Source organism: Lissotriton vulgaris, chromosome 12, assembly GCF_964263255.1.
Source record: "Lissotriton vulgaris chromosome 12, aLisVul1.2, whole genome shotgun sequence".
Classification (NCBI taxonomy): domain Eukaryota; kingdom Metazoa; phylum Chordata; class Amphibia; order Caudata; family Salamandridae; genus Lissotriton; species Lissotriton vulgaris.
In genome coordinates, this window is record NC_141700.1 from 805,557,237 (window position 1) to 805,575,191 (window position 17,955).

General features: G+C 45.6%; 1 protein-coding gene across 2 annotated transcripts in view; it reads right to left on the bottom strand.

Annotated features, from left to right (window-relative positions):
* Nucleotides 1-17,955, bottom strand: part of CLDN15 (claudin 15) — a 167,738-nt gene that overhangs the window by 25,250 nt on the left and 124,533 nt on the right. For both annotated transcript variants that reach the window (XM_086946264.1, XM_086946263.1), the window contains one exon: nt 5,484-5,648. In XM_086946264.1, the coding sequence (XP_086802390.1) occupies nt 5,484-5,648 (165 nt within the window). The remainder of the gene's footprint in view (nt 1-5,483; nt 5,649-17,955) is intronic.

Sequence of the window (17,955 nt, forward strand, 5' to 3'; positions counted from 1 at the left end):
AGTACATATTGCTGGAGTTGCGTCACTTTTGTGACACACTCCAGCATTGCGTCACTTTTGCGCCTACAGATACGTCAGAAATACTGACGTATCTGTAACTCCTTGCGACATGATGCGTCATATTATAAATATGACGCATCAATCATGTCGCAAGGAGTGGGCACTGAGAAGTGATGCATCGCTGCTTTCACTTAGAGATGCGTCATTTCTCATAAATGAGGCCCAGGGTTTTTTATAGAAGGGGTGGGGGGTGAGGCGTACATATGACCTGTCGGACGGAAGGTGGGTGTACTGCTCCACCAGATGCCGCCACAATGACACCGAACAGCTCCTGCATGAACAGCAAACCATCACATACAAGAACACAGGATTTCTTTAGCTCTCCCTCTGAAAGCAAAAACCCCAGTACAGAAATGGACAGCTAGCCTTCCCGCCCTGATTTACTGCCCCGCCACTGTCCAGAGTGCCGGATCACTCAGCATTACCTTGGACAATCATCTCAATCTTCACAGCCACATCGCAGCCACGGCCAACAGCGCACGTCACCAATTCAGGCAGCTTTGGGGCATCAGATAATTCATCCCAGAAAAAGACCACAAAACAGTGGTGCGGACTCTCGTTCCTCCAGGCTATGGAATTGCCCTTCTCTCAGGCATTCCCAAAGGCCTTGCGTTTCTGAAGTGGAGGAGTGAGGCGTTAAGCCATGACGGCTAATGCCTCACCCCACCACTTCATTGTACATATGACCCTTAGACTCAAATCGAAAACTTTCAAAAGTAAGATCAAGCTGGTCTAGGTTTATTTATCTAGTGAGCAGGTGTGTTACATTGTAAGAAGCAGAGAAACTCGGAGCAAGTGTTCCTCAAAATTATTTGTGCAGGACCAAGACTTTTACATGCGCTAAAAGTGGCCATGAACTATACTATTTGGAGCTGTTGAAAGCCAAAAATCACCCTGTGAGATAGATAGCAAAAGTCGTGACAGCGACAAAGCAAGTGACACGTTGCCAGTGGAAGGGCAGCTGAGCTTCCAAATACACAGAGTGACAGAGGAAATGGTGAAAGCTACATCATAGAAACACAGTGAGCATTTCTCTGATTTCTTTTTGAAATACTTCTTTGGCGGATGAGATCCAAAGTTCAGCCCCCTATATTGCTGCAGCCCAAGAAGTGTTGAAAAAGTTGTAATATATCAGCTCTGTGGGTCTAGGACCTATTGATGGCAGCCCAAATTGTGGTCAATTTTGGAGAGCCATTTGGCTCCTGTAAGGTCAGCGATTATATTGCCCATTGTGGCCATGATGTGGCAACGCCTGATCACTTGATTTGGGAGTCTCATGTCTATGCAGATCCTGATGGCCTTCCGGCTGTTTAGGCTTTGTAGCGATGACCATTGGTGAGACCCATGGTGTTGGAGGTGTAACTTTTTGCATTATTCCTAGTTCCTCCAGCCATGTGAGCTCTTCCTCAGCCAGTAGGCAGAGATTAAACGGGATACAGTGGTACCTCAGGGTCACTGGTTTAATAGTTTCATCAATGTGCAGTTTGAACCTACAGTTTTTCAGACACCCTAGTCCTCTGTATACATGCTCAAAGTCATGTACGATGAGCTCTAGCTGGTAATGGTGTTCCTGTGTGGCAAAGGTTAATCATTCTAGATCTTCAGCTATCTTTCAGCTGATCAACGTGTCGTTGGCCTTCATGGGGACAAAAAACGTGCCTTTTGTCTGTTGATCTTTGTGGCGGATAAGCTGTCGAAAGTTACGGCTAGAGGGAGGGGCTTGTGGCTCTCCTATCTAAAGATATTGGTCTTGGTTCATGCTAGTGGTGTTTTTTCTCTCAAGTAGGGATACATGTCCCATGCTATTACATTGACGATGCACCTGTGTCGATTAGAGCAGTAAATGTAAATGTATAGGCATTTATATAGCGCACTACTTACCCGTAGGGTCCCAAGGCGCTTCGACCGCTGCGAAACCCTTCCTGGCTTCCCTGAGAGATGGTCCCTTAATGGGTATCTCCAGGGTGAGACCAGGCATCCCCGGCGGTCTGGTGGGGCCGTTAGTGAAGATGAGGCAAGCTAATGCCCAGAGTTGCCGAGTGTGATCGCTGATCAGAGTGGGCACCGAGGCGAGAGAATTATCGAGTCCGCTGACCCTGGTCCAGAAACCTGCCGCGCCGGGAATCGAACCCTGGTCCCGGGCCGTCCTCTGCTCTCGGGTCTGCCGCCTCTAACCAGTGAGCCACACTACTTCACTAGCAGTGACAAGCTTCCCATTTATGTGGATCTTGCACATTGGTTGTGGTCTTTTGTGCGGTGTCTTGTCTGTTATGTAGGCCTCCTCTTTGCCTTCATTGCTGACATTTGTAGGTTGTTGTCATTTGGTGGGTGCCTGGCCCTGCTGGGTATTTCTGCACCAATTTCTTGGACTGGGGCATGGGTTGATGTTTGGGTGCTACCTTTCCTTCCTTGGCACTGCTCCGGCATACTTGTGCAAATGGTTAAACTTCCCACATTTTGCACACAACTTTCCTTGTGCTGAACGCTGCAGGTCCGGGCTGTAGTAATCACAACTCACCATGGGCTTGGTCCACAGTTGTGGTGTGCTGGATGGGTGTGCTCCATTTCAGGAAGAGTTGACGACTCGCCTTTCTAAAGAACACTACATTATGATGCTACAACAGTCTGCAAACCAGCTACCTCTAAAGTTACTCACTGACTGTAACCTTGCCTTTGAACCGCACAGTGCTACACTGACTTCGGCTAGGTTTGTGCTGTACAAACACCGCATATATACATATGTACATGCATACACATTAATATTCCACCTATAGATGCCTGAGCCCTGATTAAAACTCAACTGACAGAAGCCAAGTCTTTACCGATTGGTTAGAGGCGGAGCCATATCAAAGGAATAGTGATAAAGAAAGGAAGGTGTTAAATAGTGCATGCTTGATCTGGGTCAGGCTTTGATTAGTGCAATATGGGTCAGGCTTCAATTAGTGCCATAGTGATCAGGGCCAGACATCAATTCATGCAGTATTGATCAGATCTGGGTCATGCTTCGACTAGTGCAGTATTGATCTGGGTCAGGCTTCGTTAGTGGAGTATTGATCTGGGTCAGGCATCCGAGAGTGTATTAGTGATCAGGGTAGGCTTCTATTAGAGCAGTATTGATCTGTATGAGTCTTCGGTTAATGAAAGTATTGATCAGGGTCAGGCTGTTAGGAATAAAATAACAAGCATGAACATTGCCGGCGCCATCTTGCCTAACAAGAGCCTCTGCGTGCATGTAAGCGGCAACCATTTTAGACATCACGGCCATTTCATACACTGCTGGTCACCTGTGTGTCCCCCTGACCCCACCATCATCCCCCGCGGTCTGACTAAGCCTGAACACACGTACTAGGGTCGTAAAACCTTGTCAGAATGACAATGCCCCGCAGTCACTTCCCGCGCCAAACCCACTTGTCCTTTCATCCTCCATGCACAGGCAAGCCCTCTTTTATAACCTCCTTCCCGGCACCTGGTCACTCAAGCCAATCCCAGGCACTCACCGACCCCTGTGGACATTGTTTATTGCCTACACACGGCTGGGCTTGTTTCACCAACAAAGGGGCCTGACTTAATCAATAACCCAAAACCCTTAGATCTGACCGATCCCACGTGTCTTTAGATCCTGTCGGAATGTCCAGCTGCGAGATAGCGATCATCTGTTACATCTGGGTGGGGACGATTGCTGCAAGGTTTGTGTGGGAACTAGCTTAAGGCGGGGATTCCAAGGATGTTTTAACTATGCAATAAACTAATATCAGGAATCTTTGACCATGCAATAAACGGACGAAAACGTGTATAAAAGGCCATGCCACAGAGATGCAGGCAGAGCACCTCCTGACGATAGCTCCGGTGTCCGATGTGATGTACTCTCCCCTAGAGCAATAAACTTGTTCTTCGCCTTCCAATATCCAGCGCCTGCCTCGTTATTTTGATAGCTAAATATTAAGGTGAATTAGAGGTGGTTTGCACCCAGCGGCATCTAAAGTCTTGGGAGTCACGCTTCTTTTCATCAAGGATTTGATTAGAGAAAGTGTTGATCAGGGTCAGGCTTCAATTAGTGCAGCAGTGATTTGGGACTGGCTTGCATCAGTGGAGTATTGATCACTTAGTGAAGTATTGATCAGGACCAGGCTTCGATTAGTGCATTATTATTTAAAAAAAACACCTTTTTATTAACATTTTTCATCATGATATCAAACAGCAAGCACGTCAATGTCGAGCCCCACATCCCTCCCCCCACCCCCACCCCCACATCCATGATTCTTTTTAACAGCTTAGAGAGACATATCATAGTCATGAATGAGCCAAGTAATTTTCCAGCATGCAAACATCTACAAATCATCCATCTTCCTCCCTTCCCGGTCGATTAGTGCATTATCGATCTGTGTCAGGCTTCGATTAGTGCAGTATTGGTCAGGGTCAGACATCGATTAGTGCAGTATTGATCAGGGTCAGGCTTCGGTTGGTGCAGTATTGATCTGGGCCAGGCTTCAATTAGTGCAGTACTGATTTGGGAGAGGCTTCGATTAGCGCAGTATTGATCAAAGTCAGGCTTTTATTAGTGCAGTATTGATCAGGGTCAGGCTTCGATTAGTGCAGTATTGATCATGGTCAGGTTTTAATTGGTGCAGTACTGATCTGGGTCAGATTTCGATTAATGCAGTAGTGATCAGAATCAGGCTTTGATTAGAGCTGTGGTGATCAGGGTCAGGCTTCAATTGGTGCAGTGTTGATTAGGGTCAGGCTTTGATTAGTGCAGTATGGGCCATGGACACCTTTCTACAGCTGGAATATTGATTAGAGAGTCTTAGATTAAAGGAGATTTGTTCAAAGCCAGGCATCTGTGAATTGAATTTTGACGAGTGAATGTTTCTTTAGGGGAGCCAGCTATCTGAGGAGAGCTACCAATCCCTTAATGGTGATGATAGATCAGCTAACATTTTTTTCTGTTCATGAAACCATTTTGCAATAAACCTCAAACTGCCTGATTTTCACTGAAAGCCTGGAGGTATATTCAAAGACAGTGGGCCGCTCAAGGAGTCTGCATTGGAGCTTCCCTACAGGGTGCTGCAGCTCCTACCAGCATCTCAGAGGTACTGCCTGTGACTTGCTATCCTTTAGCTCCATCGGTGTAAAATGGTCACCCATAGTTTCAACCTTTGAGTGCTAAGCCTGGCACATTTTGGAGAACACACAAGCTAGCATCTTGATTGCATGGATTTCTTCCATGGGAATCATGGAAAAATCATATAATTATTAAGAGAACTGGCACAAACATTGGTATGGTTAGAAATGTGACTTTTAGCTGTGGTCCATTGCTACTCCGTAAACGATACACTGGGTATTATTAATGCCCGTATCTTGATCAGAGGGCAGTCGAGTGCACACAAAATGGCAGCCACAGGAAAGCAAAAGGGACTTCTTACCTCCAAATACGAAGATCGCTCCGCCAGCCGTCGCCAACTTCCCCTTCAAAACTGCGTTTCCGTCCGCCACTTTGGTGCACTGCAGCCCCACCATCCCGCAGAGAGTGCCGAGGAAGCCCAACACCAGCGAGGTGATCATGAGGGCCCGGCAGGCCTGGAGGTACCCTGCGGAGAAGAGGAAGAGACTGGGTCACAACACTTTTCTAAAATGCACCACACCACAGACACAAGACCAGTCCTGATAGTGGCACTGCACATGGCCCCCTCCTTGCCCCCAGCTGTGTGAGCATCTCACGGGCCCTCCCGCCCTTCCTTTCTTTCCCATCAATTATGGACACCATGGGGCAGATTTACTTCTTCTGGCCCATCTCTGCTAATCAGCAGGGATGCGCCAGAACAGTTGCCACGCATCTGCCCACCCGCGCACCACCCCTGATGCGCCGCATTTAGGCGCTTGGATGGGCAGTTGTGTGACGCATCCCCAATGGAAATGCGGCGCATTGCTGGAGTTGCGTCGAAGCATGACGCAGCTCCAGCAAGGCTCGGGGGTGCCCTATGCCCAAAATGCTGCGTCCATCCTTACGCCTGCTTCAAGCAGGTGCAGTGTTTTGACGCAGCATGGCCGTAAAAGTGACTCAGTGAAATCTTGTAGATTTCATTTAGTCACTTTTCCGAGGCGTTCCTGCCCCGGAATACCCCCCCGCTCCGGAACGCCCACATGTGGCGCAGGGCTTTACAACGTGACACATCTCCCTAGATGCGTCACGTTGTAAATACCCTGCAGCATGACGCTGGCTTTGTGCCAGCGCTGCGTCACATAAGTGGCGCAACGGCAGTGCAAATGTGGTTTACGGGGCTTGTAAATCTGCCCCCAAGACCTTTTTGTGGTGTTAGAGCGACCGCAGTTTTATTCAGATCATACGTTGGTACACACTCATCATGGTGGCATAGCTCATTAACGTGCTCGGTTCTCGCTTGTCTTGCATTACTATATAACACATTGTGTCCATAACAGGTTCTATAGTGCACATCTTATGAATATTGCATATTAATAACCATTCCTTGCTGAGTCCTGCTATGCACCATCCTTACATTCATAACGTCTCTTTAATGGTGTTATAAATCACTTTTTCATTGCCGCAACAGGTTCTGTCGATTGCTTGGTATAGCGGGTCACGGCTTCGAAGCTTCTCTTACTACCAAATGTCTGCTGAAAGTGATGTGTCCGCCCAGTGCTGACCATTTCTTACCCCTTTGTCCACCCTCAAGTGTACCTGCTGTGAGGCCGCCCAAGGAGTTTGGGGCATATTATCAAGAACGGCAAACTATCAAGAATCAGGAAACTGCCGCTAAAGCGGCGATAATGTGCTTGATAATACGCCCTTGTGAATTCCAATAGAAGCCCAGGTTCTGGTGTGAAGGACATCAAACCTGGGCTTCTATGGGAATTCACAAGGGCATAGTTTCAAGCCCATTATCGCCGCTTTAGCAGCAGTTTCCTGCCGCTAAAGTGGCGATGTTTTTAACGCCATTCTTGATAATATGCCCCTTTGCTTGTGAAACTGCCCTTTTTATGTTCTTATGTGACATAAAAAGGACACCCCAGCCCTTTCACGTGGTGCCAGCCAGGCACAGCCCTCTCAGATGTCTGCAGAAGGGGGCACTGCCAGGGACCTCGAGGAAATGACGACAAGGAGTGCATTTTGCAGATACTTTCTCTAAGCATTGCGCGAAATGCTATCAGTTGTCCACTGTGTCCAGGCAGTTCACGTTACCCGGATATGCCACTTGGCACGACTTCCGGACACTTCTCAGGGTGTACAGCACGTATGAGAAAATGTAAATTGATACTTGTATAGCGCACTACTCACGCAAGGGTCTCAAGGCGCTTGTACGAATACCGCTGTGGAACCCATCCTGGCTTTCCCTGTGAGGCGTCCACTCCTGGGCACCCCAAGGTGAAGCCAGGCATCCTTAGCGTTGTGGGGGCCGTGGTGGAGATTAAGCAAGCTATTGCCCAGAGTTGCAGAGTGGGACTGCATGATTGGAATAGGCACCGAGGCGAGAATTATCAGGTCCGTGGAATTTTGAGCCCAAGACCCGCCGAGCGGGGAATTGAACACTGGTCCTCTGCATCAGGGTCTGCCGCTCTAACCATTGAGCCACACTTCTCTAGCAAGCTCTAGCAACGCTGCAGTGATGGGCGCGGGTGACCCGCCCTGCATCCAGTGGGTGAAGTCTGTCTTCTCGGGGAATTTGGAGGGCTCTTGTGAAAACTGAGCAAAATAGTGCATTTTATGTGATAAAAAAGAACGTATATTTGCTGAAAAAGTTGCAAATTCTGAAGAGACAGTCATGAGATAGCCACTAAAAGTTGTTGGAAATTCACTCTTCAAAGAAAACCTGGTCAAAATGGTGGGAAAAGTGTGCACTTTTAGCCTAATTTCCGCAAAAATGAACTAACAAGCATTTACAATGCAATGGTTTTGTCTTTGTTAAAGTTAGAGCTATTGGCATTGCTCTTGACATTATTTTTATTTATGTTTTTTTTAACATAAATAAATGGCATTGTCATTTACAATGCCACTAGCTTTATCTCCCGCAAATGACACACACAGAGCCCCCCCCCACACACACACACACAGAGCCCCTCACACACACAGCCACACAGAGCCCCCCACACACACAGCCACACAAAGCCCCCCACACACACAGCCACACAAAGCTTCCCACACACACAGCCACACAGAGCCCCCCACACACACAGCCACACAAAGCCCCCCACACACACAGCCACACAAAGCTTCCCCACACACAGCCACACAGAGCCCCCCACACACACAGCCACACAAAGCCCCCCACACACACAGCCACACAAAGCTTCCCACACACACAGCCACACAGAGCCCCCCACACACACAGCCACACAAAGCCCCCCACACACACAGCCACACAAAGCTTCCCCACACACACAGCCACACAGAGCCCCCCACACACACAGCCACACAAAGCCCCCCACACACACAGCCACACAAAGCTTCCCACACACACAGCCACACAGAGCCCTCCACACACACCCACACAGCACAAGCAGGCAACAGGGGCAGACGGAGGCACAAGCAGGCAACACTGCCCCTAGACTGCTCCTATCTAAAGCCACCAGCACACATCTCTGCTTGGAGGGCGATATACTGGTTACCAGTTGAATGAGATCCTCCTTCAAGCTGCTTTGTATCACACAAAACGCAATACATGGAAAAGGACCACTTTCATCTGGAAGAAAATCAACAAATACATACAAAGGAACCTAAGCTCAATAATTTGCTCCCCGCCTCACAATTCCTAAATACAAGGAAAAAACCACGGGTGGAACATCTTTCTCTGTTCTAGCAGCCAAATCGCAAACATAAGATCCATAGACCGCCATCTCCATTTCAGAAGATTAGTCAATAGCTGGCTCTTCCCCGCATGTCAACTATAGTCACAACTCAAGAATATACCAAAAGAATATATTCAGACAAGTTATACTTTTCACAGTATGGAAAAGTGCTGTCATTATACAAGTACACATCATTGTACTTTGAAATATGCCTCCAGTTGCATGTAGATACATGTATATAAGAGAAAATCTATATTACATTATACATGTATATATCAGACCAAGTCAAAACTGCTGCTTCTACATACATATAGGTGCATATATAGAGGGTTGTGCCTGCTACTAATAACTACAATAAGAGGCATGTGTATGTAGGTTTATTATAGCTATTTAAAATCATTTTTTTTATGTACAACAAGATTAATGTGGACAGCAAACCATGTCAAAACGACTGTTTCAATGTGCATATGGCTATTTATATAGAGGGGTTTAATCAAGCAAACCTATTTTACTAAGCGCGTATAATATATATATATATATATATATATATATATATATATATATATATATATATATATATATATATAGAGAGAGAGAGAGAGAGAATCGTCCTCCAGTCGCACTTCTGTTCTGAATGAAGGTAGATGGTGCAAATGTTTATTGTTTTAGCACACACACGTATACATACACACACACACGTATATATTGGGGAGAGGATGTGGCCTAATGGCTAGGGCGGTCGACCTCAAAGCTGGGGGCACAAGGTTAGAGTCTTGGCAACTACGCTTAACCTGTGATTCTGGGCAAATCACCCTGTGCCTAACAAAAATGAATGTGTCCTTATGCAACGCAACTGGTGCTCATGTAAAGCGCTCTTGATACGCAATCTGGGTCAAGTTTGAGCTAAAGAGAACTCAGAAAAAAAAGGGGGGGAGAAATACACCCACTTTTACTATTTAAAAAAAAAAAACACATTAACAAATCCTTCCGATTTTCCTCCCTCCATCATCTCAAACATCCTTTCACCCCTCCATTTTACCCATTCCAGGCAGCCAACAAGCACACAGGACCACTATTTACAAAAACACTTATTACTTCCCGTTTTCAATTTCATTCCTATCATTCTATCCCTTCTGCAAACCCCCCTTTTCGAATCCATTGCAGTCATTCTATCCCTACTCCGAACTCTAATTAACAAACACGCATGAAATCAAAAGCACAAACCTAACGCAATTAATGCACACGGAAAAAAAATAGTTACCTTCTAATCTCTGGTTCTGGAGTAGCGTGCTCTCACCCCAAATAATTTTTTTTACTGAAATGCCTTGTCAGTGTTTGTAAGCACTATAAAAGTACATTAACAATTACATCTGAACAGAAAGGTGCTGTTTAGGCTTTTGTGCAAGAGGTAAAGTCAACCCAAAGTGTATAGGAGGGTTCTGGTAGATGAACCATTGCTTGAATACACCTCATATGATGAAAGTGTGACTGCAGGTGTCCCTTCTCCCTCGCACGGTCTCATGATGCCACTTGAAGGCAACCAATATTTTTTCAACAGACTATCCTGATACAAACACCATTTGGTGCTATATGTATTTATCTAATTATTTGTCTGTCCTCAAAGATTTTTCCTGACTAAGGGAAGATATTAGAGTGGTATCAGGGAGAGTTTACTCTTGGTGCTGAAGAATAGCTAGGGCTAGAAACATGTTAACCAGTGGAGCTGAGGTAAATTTTCCCCTCTAGTTCCCTGATATTTTCCCCATGGTTTAATCATAGTAGATAGTCGGGAAATGTGGTGTGTGCTGCGGAACTGTGTTTGCTGGGAATGGGTAAGAAACTGAAGCCATGCAAAAACTGAAAGTGGCTAACTGCATGGAGACAGCAGGCTACGTTTGTTTTCTGTATAGCTCTTAGGAGGCTTAACAAGGGAGCAGTCATGGTTGATACTTGCTTAGTGCATGGTCACAATAATCCTTGACAATACAAGCAATATTTGTACTTATATGGATTGTTTTTTTTTTTTACTCCTTAATAAGTTGCAGTAGTTCTTGCATAACGAGAAAGTGTGGTCACAAAAGCCATTGTCAAGGACGCTCAATTACCTGATATTTCCCAGCTAATATACTGCCATTGCTCTACCAGTTGTGGTTACTTTGCTTTCTTAGTGAGATTGTTTATTTTTAGTGGGACAATTCAATATCCAGCTCAGTGACAGTGGAAAAAGTATTGTTTAATATACGTGCAATATTGAGTACATTCCAATACATGTGTAATATTTTTGTTTTTTATGGTATAGCTAAATTACTCCTTGCTAAGTAAGCCACAGTTGCAATATAAATTACTGAATACGCTACTGTCACTACATCTCTTGTTTAGTATTATGGATGCAATATTTCCTATTCAGTATGGTATGCTAAAGCTACATTTCTTAACATGAACCTGTCCTATTTTGTAGTATCGCCGCTGTACCAATCTCTTGCATAAATTGCGACAATTCTTGCTCGACTTTCCTATTTTATTTTGCTAAACTCATATTTTTTGCTTACTTTCACGGGTGAAGTGAATTATATCAAGGCCACAGCATTCCTTCATGCATGTACACGCCTTGAGAAGTCTTACAAATGCTACAAACTAGAATGCCCTAACTTGAACGATAAGCTGGACCAATTGTTGGACAAATGTTCTCCCAACGTGAAATATATGAGGCTGTAGGTTAAAGTTCGTTCAAAGCACTACGAATTGTGATCTTGATTAACTAAAAGGCCTGTGCATCAAACGCAAGGTAATGAGGACCCTAGAGCTGAGCTGCATGGGTACTTTTTATGCGTCCTAAAAGATTAATCATCCAAAATGTCAATAGAAGTTGTTTTCGTTTTGAAATAACACAGACTTGCTTTGAAGGCCATTAAAAAAGTCAAATTATCTCAATTCAGTATCTGTATATTACATTTGGTAGCTCAACGCTTAAGCCTCCAACCTGCACTATTTTTTTTCTATTTTGTGATCTTTGAGACACCTTTTGAGTAGACTGAGTAAACCGATCTCAGATATGCCACCAAATTTTGACTGAACACAAAGCAGTATGGGAAAGCTTGATTGATATTTGCATATGTTAACGGTTTCAAATACGATTCACTTGCGACCTCATAAGATATTTGGTAAGTATATCTTCTCTGTGAGCATGCTAAATTATTCTCGATTAAACAACTAACGAAGGCATACAATTCCATAAAGCAATTTAATGTTTTATTTACAGCCATGACTTTGAAGTCCAACTATGTAGATCAGCAGACACTACAAAAAATAGATTTTCTTTGTTTGCACACCCTATCTGGCGTCTTAAAAGTAGAGACTTTATACAGGTCATGAGTTAAAAAAACGAATCTGGACAAAGGTGAGACCGCAGAACGGAAAATCATAACTCTCGACTCTGGGAGTACCGATCAAAATGTCTGTGCGGACAAGAAGCCTAATGTTAACAGAAAAAAATTACAAGAGAAAGCCTGGGTCGCGTCAGAAAAATGGAATACAAACCATGATAGGCAAAGTGGTCATGACGAGCTCATCAAGCACGTATAATTTATGAACGTTAACTGGTATGAAAGTTTTTTAAATTCGGACTTTTGCAACTCGGAAGAAAATATTCCGATACAACGAGTGCTGAGAGAAATAAATAAAGTAATGATTTATGGTTCCACCCACTTGTAAGAACAAAGTTGCCCCTGCAGGCCAATGAAATCAATAAATGTTGAAATAAAAGCTTTCAAAAAAGGTATTCTTTCTATCAAGGTAGGATGCTTCACAGACTATCTGGAGCAGCTGCTTGGAACGGTACGCTTGAGTTTTCCTCAGAAATATGTACCTGCTTTATTGACTAGCCTCCCTTGATTAATACGATTTTGTTAGTAAGTGATTAAAAAGCATGTGGAACTGAGAGAACAGAATGAGGCTTGGGTTTCTTCATGAATAATACCGATTGGTGCGTTTGGAAATATTTCATAACAATCAATCTCAACTTTACCTTCGCTAGTACATGAGCATTCTAATGAGAAAGGTTCAGATGCAATATTTCCTGCGAACACATCCAATTTAGCCCCATAAAGCCATTTACTCGTTACCACCTGTTAAAATCCTGGGTGTTTTATTTAGTAGTTAAGGTTATATTTTGCTACCAAGGCGTGTGGGACTACCTTGAATTCGGCCTATAAACGTTGTTTACAGAATTACATTAAAATGAAGTTATGGGTGTGCCTCTGTTTACTTTATAAAGAATGAATTACATACTTGTCGTATTATGTTAAAGGGAAAGTCTTTTTATGCAAGCATTGTGTATTTTCTTGCTTTCAGGTCCACGAATACATAGTAATGGACCTCTAATCGTCAATAATGGGCGTCACAAAAGCACTATCGTTACTGGCGTAACAGATGATACTAGTATTCCGCATACAAGAAAACGGAGTTTTGGTTTTATATACAACCGAGAATTTTCCCGCCCCACATACATACACAGAAAACAGGGAAACCTTAGAATTAGACATGCTGCATCATATCAGATCTACCTAAAACTCAGCAAAGGTGGTGGCTCTACCTGCTCTGCGACAGGGATTAGTGAAATGGTGTTAAAACCAATAAATTAAGTTTGCCAAAGTACGATCATGACCCAAAAGAACGCACACAAAACAAGGGCATGTGGATGATATAAAGGTCTTACTTACTATACGAGGGGCCACCAAACTGTTGAGAACCAAGGACAGCTACATTAGTTTAAAGCCTGCTCATTCTTATTTTAAATATTTCCAAAGTTCAGGTCGTGTGGAAGGGACATTATGGTATGTTTTTCTGACAACTTTGCTATGGTATTTATTAGCACAATCTGATATGCATTTTTACTTATTTTTTCCACACAATAGTGTAACCGTCAAACATGTATGAAGTGTACGTGTACGACTCGTGCACAGTACTCAGCCATGGCAGTGTAATGTATGCAGTGCGGTACACATAAATAACGTCCCAGTTCGATTTCAGATGTGCACAGAGTAATGTGCTCAAATACGTCTGCGCAGACCAAGAGAAGGCAGAACTATCAGCGTTCGGAAAGATAATAGTGGCCATCTTGGAAAGGTAAACGCGGGCATAACAGGCAATCACACCACATAGATCAAGAGAAGGCCGAGCTTTTCCGTGTTCATAAAGGTAAAGGCGCTAATGAGCAACACTTTCGCCCGAACTACCCGATATAGCGGTGGGAGGCAGAGATGTTGCCAAGTCACAACAGAACACACCAGAGACCAACAGATAAAACGAAAACAAAACTCCAACTCAGGGGGCGGCCGTCGTAAGGGCACACAAGCGAAGGAAAGGCACGAGACCTACACAAACGCCTCAAACCCAGCAGGAAAGGCAGTGTAAGAGGCTTAGCTGTAGTGAGGCCAGTCATACCTAAGTCACGTTCTTCCCCCGGGGCTCCTCCTGTGCTCGGGAGCCTCGGGACGGTCGGTGCAGGCTGCTTCCTCCTTCCGGCTCTCTCCTCCTCCTCCTGCGATGACGCGGAAGGGGGCTCGGCCGGCTGGGCCAATCCCAGCGCGGCCCGGGCTTGAAGGCGGGCGCTGCTTCCTCCTCTCACTCGGGGCCGCGGCGGTGAATACAACGAGCAATGCCGGGTGGGCACCGGCCTTAAATCTAAATATTAAGCGAGGTGGGCACTCGCTCGGGGTACCACAACAGCGGCAAGGTCCCTGGCAGGGTGGGCACCTGCCAGCGGACAAAATACTCGAAAATCGGCCAAATAAGTAGGCAGGTGCCGGCAATGCTGGACCAGATTCAGGGGCGTTCCCGGCATTTGGCTGACGTAGCGTTACGTAGCCAAAAGCCAAAAATTCTCGGGGACGCCCCCGAATCTGGTCCAGCATTGACGCACAGGCCAGTCTTCCAATGGCTAGCCTCCATTTATGGAGCTAGCCAATAGAAGACGGGGCGGATTCCAAGCCCCATATACTATTCTCATTAGGTTTTTTCTAGCGAATGCTTACTTCGTAAGCATTGGCTAGTCAAAACCTAAAAAGCATCAAAGCATTACAGAGAATTCGAAAAATAAGAACTTGCAATCAGTCTCACACGGCCTGACACTTTTCAAAAAGTACACAGCATCTTTGTTCCCTTCTTTATTTCACTTCCAAACGTCATGAGTGGGAATATTGTTGAAGGCAGAGTGTGAGGGGGCAGTATTGCACTGATCTCACAACCCCGTGCCATGGACAAGGGAGCCCCACACATGGAACAGGCTGACACAGCAGTGCTGGCGCTCACTTTGCAGACACGAGCCAGATGACGTCATCCTTACAGGCCCTTGCTTGAGCCAGCACTGGTGATGGGACACAAAGCACTTTACCACTATAGATGATGCGACCCCTTCACAAACACACACAGGCCCCAGGTCACACTGGCCCCGCCCCCACACACAGCACTCACTGCCACTCACACATCAGCTTTAAAATGAATATTGAAATACAACATTGTGCTCCCCAAGCATTACCCTGCCGGTTTCTGAATATACAGGCACACTTCTATCAAGTGAAAGCTTTTCACTTCATAAACATCTCACTTCTTCTGAGCACAAAGCTGTGGATTTCAGGACAAACATTCTTTTGATCCTGTGATTCCGGGCCCGACCTTTCAAGGCATTTAAATGCACACATGTCTGCTACCAAGCCTTGTTGTTTTCATTACATACATGCGCATTACTGCCACACGTGGAAGACACAGATTGCATGGCTGAGCCTCACCGCCACACCCCAAGGGTGCCCTCCGTTGGGTGGCAGTCATAATGACACATGTGACCATAATGCGCCAAGGATAGGGGTCCATTGTCTGAAAATCAGCATTATGCCCTGGCTAGGCTCTCTCATGCCAAGGTGGCCCACACTGTGCTACGGATGTGCAGCACCATGCCAGGCGCGTGTGCCATCATACACAGGACTCAAACCATGGCCCAAGAATGACCACCGTCATGTCAAGGCTGTTGTTACCTTGTATAACGCCAATCCCGCTCACAGTATGCCGACAATGCAAAAATACGCCAACAATGCCCACAATATGCCAGAGATGCCAACAGTATGCCAACAATGCCCACAAAATGCCAACAATGCCCTCAATATGCCAGAGATGCCTAAAATATGCCAGAGATGCCCACAAAATGCCAACAATGCCCACAAAATGCCAACAATGCCCACAATATGCCACCAATGCCCTCAATATGCCAGAGATGCCTAAAATATGCCAACAGTATGCCAATATTGCCCCCAATATATCACCAATGCCTACCATATGCCAGCAATGCCCACAATATGACAACAATGCCCACCATATGTCAGCAATTCCCACCATATGCCAGCAATGCCCACCATATGAAAGCAATGCCCACCATATGCCAGCAATGGCCACCATATGAAAGCAATGCCCACCATATGCCAGCAATGCCTACAATATGCCTGAGATGCCCACAATATAACAGCAATGCCCACCATATGAAAGCAATGCCCACCATATGAAAGCAATGCCCACAATATGCCAGAGATGCCCACAATATGCCAGAGATGCCCACAAAATGCCAACAATGCCCACAATATGCCACCAATGCCCACAGAATGCCATCTGTACATTATGATGCCAGCGCCTCGAGACCCTCGCGGGTGAGCAGCTGCGCTTTACCAACCCCTGCTTGATTGATCAGTGATGCCAGCGGTGTGCACGAGCCTGCCAGGATGCCCATCAAACCTCGAGAAGTCTACGACTCGAAATGTTTGTAGGAAGAGGCTCAAAGAGACATCTGAGAGACCTGGCACATGTGAATGGAAGTGAAGCTTAGAACATACAAAAACGTCACCAGTTACTAAACACTCACAAAAACCAAGCACATAACTGGCATATAAAACTGGAAAAACGAAGAAATCCGCGATTAAAAAAACATAACCATTCACTATAAAGAAAATAATCTTAACGACAAATACAAACATGTTCAGAAAAAATGTGTTTAGTTTAAGTCTTTCACACAGCGTGAAAAACTGAAAGCATAACTATGGCAGGCCCTGCCTCGGAGCTGTCAGATCAGGGGGTATCACTGTGACACCGCTAATACACGGTGTTCTCAATGCTTTTATAAAACAAGCATTGACAAAGACAATAGGCCTCACCTTTGTGACCTATCGGTTATGACAGTAGTTTTATGGATGCTTACAGCATCTCTGATGAGGTGCAGCAAGGCTAAAAAAGGAAGAAAAGGTCTATGACGCAACTGGCACATCATATTATAGGAACATACGTACACATGCCATCGAAATGACGTGAGCACCTTTTTTTGTTTACTGATCCAACTTGTTCCCAACGAGAGAAGCAAACAGAGAGAGCAACATTGAGCAGGATGGGAAAGCTAGCAGATACGAGAGAGCGCATTGTAGAGCTAGCCGAAGAACCACAGGGTTGAGAAATAGGCACAAGAGAGAAGTACAGGGGTGAGAAACAGACACAAGGGGAGAAACACAGGGGTGAGAAACAGACACACGGAGAAGCACACAAGTGCATCAGGGTGGGAGGCGAGGAGAAGCGCATGGGTGAGAAACACACACAAGGGAGAAGCACAGGGGTGAGAAACAGATTCAAGGAAGAAGCACATGGGTGAGAAACAGACACAAGGGAGAGGTGCACGGGTGAGAAACACACACAAGAGAGAAGAATAGGGGTGAGAAACAGACACAAGGGAGAAGCACACGGGTGAGAAACAGACACAATGGGAGAAGCACACAAGTGCATCATGGTGGGAGGCGAGGAGAAGCGCATGGGTGAGAAACACACACAAGGGAGAAGCACAGGGGTGAGAAACAGACTCAAGGAAGAAGCACATGGGTGAGAAACCGTCACAAGGGAGAAGCAGGCGAGTGCATCACGGTGGGAGGCGAGGAGCAGCACACGGATGAGAAACAGTCACAAGGGAGAAGCAGGTGACTGCATCATGGTGGGAGGCAAGGAGAAGCACACAAGTGAGAGACAGACACAAGGGAGAAGCACACGAGTGAGAAACAGACAAAAGGTAGAAGC